This window comes from Aspergillus homomorphus, assembly GCF_003184865.1.
Source record: "Aspergillus homomorphus CBS 101889 unplaced genomic scaffold BO97scaffold_81, whole genome shotgun sequence".
NCBI classification, from domain to species: Eukaryota; Fungi; Ascomycota; class Eurotiomycetes; order Eurotiales; family Aspergillaceae; genus Aspergillus; species Aspergillus homomorphus.
In genome coordinates this window covers 58,811-68,543 of record NW_020291967.1, presented here as the reverse complement: position 1 = coordinate 68,543, position 9,733 = coordinate 58,811, and the positions used below count along the sequence as shown (strand labels likewise).

The following is a 9,733-nucleotide window of genomic DNA, read 5'->3' as shown; positions in this document are numbered from 1 at the left end:
TAATGTAAACCCTAATGTAAACCCTAATGTAAACCCTAATGTAAACCCTAATGTAAACCCTAATGTAACCCTATTGGAAAAAGGCACGTGAGAGCGAGGATAACCGTCCCTAACCGACTCACCATCGGCTATCGTCGGCTAGGTGTGGAAAAATGTCCTATCAGTACCCCTGCAAACTTTACCTCTTCCGGGTGACGTGTCGCGGTGGGTGGGAGACCCTGATTCGGCGACGTCGCGCCCGCGGAACGTAAGGGCTGGCCTCGGCCTGGTAATACCCCCCAATGAGGTTGCGACTCAGCCCTCCCCTTCACCTTACCCCTCACGGTCGGGCACAGGCAGCTGAACTGGACATTTCCCTCCGATGGGGCATAAATACCCCCTACTTCCCCAACGAAGCTGAAGAGTCCCAGGGACGAAAGCACCGCTCATCTGAAGTGCTACTTTGTCTTTGGTGATCTTTGTTCTCTCAACGCCTTCTCTGATAAATGTAAACCCTAATGTAAACCCTAATTCTTTATATTAATAAAAATAAAAATATAGATAGTCTAAAAGATAATTTAAAAATTAAATTATTATTAAAAATAAAAAAAATAACTTTATCTAAATTTATAAATATTATATATTCTTAGATAAAGACTTATTTTTTATAATTTTTATATTATTATAATTATTATTCTAGATAATATAAAAAATAATTAATACATATATTTTATATTAGATACTATTTTTTTTATATTAAATTTTATAAAAGTCTTTTTTAAAGTATAATATATTTCTTAAAAGAAATAGGTAGAATAAATAAAATAAATAAAATAAAATAGATAAATTAAATATAAAGAATATAATTATACTATAATTAAAAATATATTATATTTTATATATTATTTATATAAGAAAAATATATATATTATTAATTAATCTATAGTTAATAATCTATTTATTATATCTAATTTTCCTAACTAATAAATATAAATAGTTAAAATAATAATTATATCTTAACCTAATCTTAATTATATAATTAAATTACTTTTTATATCTTAACCTGACTACTAGATTATGATTAGGTTAAGGTTAAGGTATAATAGTTAGGTTAAGCTACTCTAGATAATCTTTTTAAACTAAATATTATATTAGTATTATTTATAGATAATTATTAAAAAAATATTAAATCTTTTAAAAAAGTAGTTCTCTATTATAGTATCTAGATTAAAAATATTTTAAATTAGAAATAAGATTTAAAATCTATTATAAAGAAGAGTTCTCCTGAATATTTTAAAAATATTTTAATAAAGAAAATTCTAAGATTAATTATAGCTAAGAGTTATCTTATTAAAAAAACTTACTAATTTTAAATTAATTCTAAAATATTAAAAATAGTTAGATTATACTCTAAAGTAAGATTTAAAAATTTTTTAAAATTTTATATAAATTATTTAATTTTAATTCTTTAATTCTTTCTTTAGCTAATACTACTTTATATATAAAATTAATCTTATTAAATCTTTCTTGTTGGGACAGATAGCTAATTAAAATAAAATAAAAAGTCCTACTCTAATCTTATTTAATCTTTAATAGGATAACCCCTTTAGATTAGGATTATAAGATATTAGTTTTTAGCTGTATAACCTTCCGAATCTATTTTATTAGCAGAGCTATTAATTAGGTACTTTAGTATTTACATGTATAACTCTCTGAAAAATCAGTTTTATACTTATATTAAATTAATATTCCCTTATTCCAGTAGCCAGAGATATTACTTTAGATAATACTCTAATCTATAGTATAAATAGTCTTTACTTTTTCTAAGAAGCTGAAGAGTCCTAAGAATAAAAATATTACTTATCTAATATACTACTCTTATTTTTAGTATCTCTTATTCTTTTATTACCTTTTCTGATAAATATAAACCCTAATATAATATAACTAATTTAATAGAATTTATATTTTAAATATCCAGATCTTATTATATACTAAAAAGATAAGAATTAATCTATATTTATATAATACCAGTACTTTAATTCTATATTTAACTAATCTTTTCTTTTTATATAACCCTTCTAAAATAGATAGCTAGGCTTAATAAAAGATTTAAATATAATTAAACCTCCTATTATTATAGTATAGTCTTTAGCTTATTTATCTACTTTTCTCTAATAACTCTTTCTGCTTTTTTATTACCCAGTAATATAACTATCAACCCGGATATTTTGTATTTATAATTATAAGAAGTATTCTCTATTATCTATACTTTAATAATAAATCCAGCTTTCTTAGTTTATATTATCTTATTTACCTTTCTACTCCCTAGATCTGCTTTATATATATTATACTATCTTTTATCCTGTCTACCCTATTCTTAATATAAATAATTTTATAACAGGACCCCTCTAAATATATTCCTAAGATTAAGAACAGGATAAATGATACTAATAAGCTGGAGAGACTTCTGGATAAAGATAGTTTTAAAATATAGGGTTTTATTATCTATTAATGTATATATTAAAGTAACTCTGACTAGGAGAAATTAATAATCTAGTTTTATAAATATATCAAAAAATATCTTTAATATTATAACGGTTTAGATCTTCTTACTAGATTTACTCTAATAGTCTTAGAAGATTAATTTTTTAAGAATATAATAGTAGTCTTGCTATATAATAAATTTAATAAGTAAGCTATAACTATAGTAAAAGAGAAATAAGAAATTAATCCCAGTTACTTATAGTGTTTAAAAAATAGCAGATACTACTTTTTTATTATAATAAACCAAGAAGTCTTAGATTTAATCCTAAGTATACTAGATAATAATATATACAGAGGAATTATTTATTTAGTTAATATTAAATAGAAACTGGAGAAGTTAGATAAGGAAGAATTAGTAAAATACAGGAAATCTAGTCTAGAAAAGAAACTATTGGAAAAATATACAGAAAAGAATATTAGCTAGATAAAAGTATACTAAGAAGAGTTATAGATACCTAGATATATAACTCTTGATAACTTTTTTTAGTAGAATAGATATTATTCACGGCTACCTGTGATTTAATATCTTGCTTAAGAAATATAATTTAATTATATAAAGGCCTGTAATCTGTCCTATACTTATACTAGATATAAAATATCTAGATATTTTCTTTAGAAAAAGAATCTACCTCGGAGAGCTGGTTAATATAAAGTAGAATAATATTATTTATAAATAACTGGATATCTAAGTATACTAGTCTTAATCTTTTTTTATATAAACTAGCTGTAGTTTTAGTCTAGTTATCTTAATAAAAAAAGCAGCCTATCTAGTTAAAATCTTGACTTAATAAAAAATAATATCTTGATTTAGAATATATCTATTTTTATATATAAAAAACTATAATTTTAGATATAAGTTCTATATTAGGCTTCTAGACTAATAAGATCTATATAACAGAAGCTGGATATTTTAGGTATTCTGTAGATATATATATATAATTAGGAGAATAGTTCTCTAGATTTTCCTTTCTCTTTCTTTCCTATTTTCAGGATTCTTATTAGTATAGGATTTTATTCTTTCTTTATTTTATATTCCAGATAAGTAAAGGTATTAAGAAATATAATATATATTACCTAGAATAGATCTATAGTATAATTATTAAGAATTTTAGAATATTTAAGATTAAGCTTAGCTATCAAGATTCTTTATATAATAGTATAAAGTAGTTATTATAACTAGATTAAATATTAGTATATAAATTAACTAACTTATATCTTTTAATCTGACTAATACAGATAGCTAGTCTACTTAAGTAGCTAATCTACTTATAAAGTATATTATAGTAAATAAAGTAGCTTAACCTAATAAATATACCTTAATCTTAATCTTACCTTGGGTGTATTATAACCTGGTAATTAGATTAAAATATTAAAATCTATTTACTTATATATCTAAATAAATCAAATTATAATTAGTAAGATAAGCAAAGCAAATATTTAATTAAATATTTTAATAATATAATATATATTAATCTGGTAAACTAATATCAAGAAAAATATTATAATAATTAATATTTTATAAAGATAAGGATTCTTTTATAAATTATCTCCTAAAAAAGATAAACTCTTTATTATAATATATTAAAATATCTAACAGATTCTTCTTTATAGTAGAGAATACAGAGTATAATCTAATATTCTAAATTATAGCTTTACTTCTTCCAGCCCTTTTACCAGTCCTTTTATACAAGTAATTAATTAAACTAAGCTAATAAGCAGAGGACTGCCCTAAGACAGAGATTAGGTATATAAATATAGACTTTCTGAATTCTTCTCTATTAGGTATTTATTCTACGCATGCTACTTCATTATAATATGGGTTCAGTTAGCTGGATTAAGACCTGAAAAGTAGAAGAAGAGGCTGGTATAGTCAAAGATCTATCAGTAAAAATAGTTAAGCACTGTATACAGACCTTTTACAAAGAAAGAAAGATATGGAGGATAAAAAGGCTCTCGGAGAAACTGTCTTTCAACAGTAGTAGCTATATGATTTCAGGTAAATCCACGCCCTATCATGAGGTCCATGATATCTTCAAATGAAGGCGGAAGTGGCCAGAAAGTTGCATGAGGGAAGAAATGGACTGAAAATGGCCCTCTTTGCCTTACTTTTTAATGGAGGCAGATTAAACGACTCTTCTGCCGCCACGCTCACAGCACTCGATGATACACTTTTCCCTGACCTGCCTGTTATCTTTATTTCTAACCCGGTAGGAGCACATAATCATCAAAGTATTAAGTCCGTCTGGAATTACATCACCTCTTGCCCCGCCAGCAAAGCCACCAAAAAGCCTTGAACGTCGATTCCCGTCAAGCGTTGATTCCCACTGACGGTTGATCGGTGTAGGGCGGCGGGGGGTCGGCGGCTTTCATGAATACCTCGTATCGGATCTGGCGAAGGCCTTGCTGTGCAGTTTCGAAGGTCACTCGCGCCTCTTCCACCTGCGCCTGCATGCCTGTCTCACGAGACTGAATCCGCCGTACTTCGGCTGCCAGAGCCTCCTCCGCGCGGTTCAACTCCAGGACAGATTGTTGCATCAGATCTAAGAAGTTGAGGTGGAATAAGAAAGTATCGCAGAGCATTCCCCCAACCCAGTCTCGTTGAACCAAACCCATGGCCGGGAGTGACTGCACGTTCGAGTCCAGCCGCGTCGCCTGTGCCACCAGCATCTGCGTCTGGCTCACCTTCTGCTGTGCGCGGGACAGACAGTTCTTTTGCCGCCAGTCGATCAAAGTTCCTCCGAATCCCCACAGATCCCTCTCCGACTGACGCAGACTCTCGACCAGATGGAACATGGCCTCCCGCATCGTTAGCTGCGCTCTCGCCAGACACTGCGCCGCCTGGCGGACATCACTCCAACGCTGCCTCCGCTGCCCATACTCCCGCCGTGCCAACAGAGTGACCTCTTCCTGCGCATCCTCCTCCGGGAAATCTTCCGTCCGCCCCTCGAAAATCGTGCGATAGATGGCGTCGAGCTCCTCATGCAGCCTGCCCCTCGCCGCACATGCGGCTTGGAGTTCGTGCTCTTTCGTCACCGCATCCACAAGCTGTGCCTCGAGCATCTCCCGCTGCGCCTGCGCGCGATTCTCCTTCGCCAGCGCGGCGTAATAGTCGCGCATCTCCTGGTCGGCCTTGGCCTCGAAATCCCCCCGCTTGCCCGTCGCGCGGTAAAGCAGGCGACGCACCGTGCTGTCGCGGTACTTCTCGTGCAGCGCACGCTCCACCTGGGTGATCTGCCGGAGTTGTTCCAGCTGCTGGTTGGTCTCAGCCAGCGCGCGGCGGAGGTCCGACAGGTAGGATTTGTGCGACTGTAGCGTTTCCGGGCTGCTCTCAACGGCGGCGAGGGCGGTCTGGATTTCGCCGTGCCGCTCCTTGCTGGTTGCAATTGTGGTGTAGATGGACATCATCTGTTGTTGCAGTGTAGTCTATTTTGGCTGGTGTCTGCGTGCTCGAAGTGGAGGAGTTGGGGTCATTTTCCTGGTCTAAGTCTCACTGGGAGCCTAAAGGTCCGTCTTCGCCACCCCGCGGTAAATGACGGCATCATGCAGTAATGGTCTATATCTAGTTCCAGGAAAACATAGCCTAGGAACAAATCTAGGTAGCTCTCCTTAGATCCCATTGAGGTAATATCAGTAATTTTTACTTGTTGTATACCATCCTCCAAGGTGGGATGTGGCGGCCGCCCCGATGCTGCAATCCTACGCTTATTATTCCCGCAATTCATAAATCACAGACTCAATAACAAGGATTTTTCATGCGTGAAATGATTTGGCTATATAGTTCAGAGACAAGCTTGAAAACAGGTGTCAGAAGTTCTCCTCTCCATCTACTAGGATCCTACCACGATCAGGTATATCTTAAAAACATTTACTTTATGTTCTTTTGTGCAGAGAACTTGTGTAACTGACTTAACATAGAATACCGCCTACGTAGTCCTCTTTTATCTTTATTATACTAACACTATTTACCAGATACGGCTGACTGCAGGATGAATATATTTTTTGTAAGCTACAGCTTTAAGGGTACATCAGTAAAGGACAAAGCTGTAGACCATCCGAGCCACAGAATACTTATGGTAGAGTTAGAGGTGTTGGTCGGCTTGCTGGTCACAAACTCCCACGGCAGCCGTCCTTCAAGCTGTGCGGTTTGCAGCTGGTTGTCTGGCAGCACAAAACATCATAATTTTGCTGTCCACCATCGAAGAGGACCTCATCAATAAGATGCAGAATGGGTTATTCGTCTATCGTGCTGTAGTCGGACATAGAGACTTTAAGAGGGAAATTCATTCTCAGTAGATACCAAGAGTTCTACTAGTCTTACCATATCCTCGGGGGGCACAGACAGAAGAAAGGTTTCGAACAGGTGGAGTCCTAGGAAGCTGCTTCACAACACATAGAGTAGAAAAGAGAAGAAAGAGAATACTGCTGCGAAGAAACGGAGAGGGTAAGAAGAAACGAAGGGGAGAAGGATGTTCCAATAATGACGAGGCGTAGACTATGGAAGGAAGTAAGATTTTTCTAACATTCCCGGAGACCTAGAAGAAGTTCCTGGAAGAGAGTGGATCATGCTCAGAAGTGCTGACTGGGAGACTTGAAGCTGGAATAGCGAGAAGGTGTAATTACTATATATTCCTCCAAGAAACAGGAAGCGATGATCACTCTTTTTAAATATGTAGTAATTCAAAGATAATCCTGAACACCGACTAGGACTAAGCGGACTGTTCTAATCGGGGGAACGAACTTTCGTTCTTACGACGGGGTTCTATATTTGTAAGTAATGGATGTGGCTTGACTACTGTTCTTTATTTCTGTTAAGAGGGTAAAAGCTTCACTAGTGGTGGTGTATCGAACGCAACAAGTAAGTCTGTTGAGTAACTTTCACTGCCTACTGTGATTATAACTGTTATCGCAGGAGCCTGAGCGATCAGTGGGTGTTGACAGTCCCAGCTGGTAGAAAATCTGCTGGCGGAATTGCCCCCGGCGGGCAAGCTGTTGTAGCACATGTAGAGACTACACCTCAGAGAGCTGCTCCCCGTCTTGGCTGCTGGAAAAGAAAGCGAGGTCATGATGCTGTCGTGACACAACAGTGTTAATCTGTCGGTAGAATACCGATCACTGAGGACGATTGCGATAGTCTGACTCGACATGAGGGATTAGATGCCACTTTAGGGTAATCAGAAGAAAAGTATGATATGAACCAAAGAGGCTCTGACTCCTAGAAAGAGAGCATGGTAGAAGTAGAGACTCCGGGATGTAATAGTGTCTCACGGCTGGGAATTGTGGCCAAAGCTACTAAGCAACATTTGTTGTAACGCAATATGATAAGCAGTACTCTAACATCTAGTACATACGACCACAGGGTGTGGAAAACAGGGCTTCCCGTCCGCTCAGCCGTACTTAAGCCACACGCCGGGAGGTTAGTAGTTGGGTGGGTGACCACCAGCGAATCCCTTCTGTTGTATGTTTTTGTTTTTATGACTTGTATCAGTATTCCCAATCCAGGGAAGATCCTTAATCCATACTACCTTACCCTCTTCCCATTCAAGTCGCCTATGTGGTGCGGGTCGGATGACATCTGCCGTCTACTTAACCCTTCTCCAGTGGTGTCGCAGGGCATTAATTATACAGTTCATCTTATAATCATATAAACAAGTAATGCTGTAATCTCTAAAGTAGTTGTTACTTTATAAGTTCTGTTTTCTTAATCTCTGCTTGTCTTTCTTGAGCCATACACAGCCAATAAGTAGATCCTTGATGCGTTCTGTTGGGAATCATCGTCCATGCTTGAATAGGCACCATGGTCAAATTACAACACAGTGCAGCAGCAAACCACCGCAAATATCTCCGCTTAGTTCGGAGAAATTCGCTAACAAGAGCAAGGTTATATAACGTCTCAGAATCTATTCTTGTCTGCCAATTAAGGTTAACCCGGTTACTGGCAAAGAAGGCAAACAAAGTAAAAAGAACAACAACAACTAACTGTTACCAAGATGTACAACTACAGTTATCAATTGCGCAAGAATCAGCGACCTTGACTCCATAGCTCGGTGCATGCCCATATCTCGATAGGGGATGACCTCCACGAGCCAGAGAAGATGGATGGTGTGAAGGAGCAGGTTTACTGTGACAAGGAGGGCCACCCGCTCGCTCAAAAACCCTAACCTAGAGGTAGACACCGCTACTTAGGAAGAGAATTCGGTGCTACGCGCGGCGAGGATCGGCCATCCTTCAACCCTTCCATCCCCATCATGATAATCATGACCATGCAAGGCTGGAAGGAAGCGAAACACGCGTCCTGGTTACTTTTTCCCTACAAAGCCTACCCACAAAATGGCGATTGTGGTGGTGCCGCCCGGAACCCCTGGGGCCGCAACCGGAGTATCTGGATTGGCTCGTTGAGATCGAGGCTGACGGGGAGGCTGGTCGCGGGGTTCGAAGAAAGCAACAAGGCTGATCGGTCGGGGTTGGATATCCTTCCCCGTTGGATATGGCAGTATCTTTACTGCATGACTGCGGTCGGGAGGGAGGTATCACTCGCTATATACGCCTGTGGTCTTTTCTTGACTCTGTGAATTTGACCCAAACACATTAATCATCTTAGCCTTTGCCAGAGAAATTATCAATTATGCGTATCTGATACCAATTCTATCATCCTTAGAAGTTTGGGGCTGCACACTGACACTAATCGCCTACATCCATCTTGTTCTTATCCACAATGCCTATTAACTTCAAAATCCACGGCCTCGAAATGGAATCTCACTGAACCGATCCGAAATCCCAGGCACTTCGTTTTCATCATGTCAGGAGTCCTCACACGCTGTACTCAGGATTCAATATCCTTTCCAAGCTCCTCACCTGTGGCCTAGGGGTTGTCCACGCTCAGATCTCTAGACCGAAGGCTGATGACCTTGTTGATGAGATCCAAGCTGGAGATGGAGGCCGAGGAGTTCTCGTTCCGCGGTGGAATAGCTAAAGGGCTATTGCTATCCGGGCGTGGCGGGATAGACATTGCCCAATACGCCAGAACGAGCTTAACATGCTTCTTCAATATCCCGAATCTCAAAGTACGCGTTGAAGATCTGTCAATCCGCAGCTGTATCAAGATCTCGCACACGACGTCCTTTGCGAACCTCCAATCATTAACGGCTCCGGGGCCACGCACGCCCAGAACTCGCTCAACCGCGACTCGTACCCCGTGTTCCTCAGATAACAT

General features: G+C 37.4%; 2 protein-coding genes across 2 annotated transcripts, besides 1 other annotated feature; both read right to left on the bottom strand.

Annotated features, from left to right (window-relative positions):
* Positions 1 to 4,569: 4,569 nt before the first annotated feature.
* On the bottom strand, positions 4,570 to 5,981 carry BO97DRAFT_409365 (uncharacterized protein). The gene has a single exon (XM_025696050.1). The coding sequence runs from the start codon at positions 5,923 to 5,925 to the stop codon at positions 4,831 to 4,833; it is 1,095 nt and encodes a 364-aa protein (XP_025546074.1). The 5' UTR covers positions 5,926 to 5,981; the 3' UTR covers positions 4,570 to 4,830.
* A 1,857-nt stretch (positions 5,982 to 7,838) lies between these two features.
* Positions 7,839 to 8,168: a sequence feature (Protein overlapping with rRNA (BO97DRAFT_357695, RAL06919.1) was converted to a misc_feature.).
* Positions 8,169 to 9,382: 1,214 nt separating this feature from the next.
* BO97DRAFT_429825 (uncharacterized protein) lies at positions 9,383 to 9,733 on the bottom strand (the record flags this gene model as incomplete). Its single annotated transcript, XM_025697395.1, has 1 exon — positions 9,383 to 9,733. One exon carries the CDS (start codon positions 9,731 to 9,733, stop codon positions 9,383 to 9,385), a length of 351 nt encoding a protein of 116 aa, XP_025546072.1.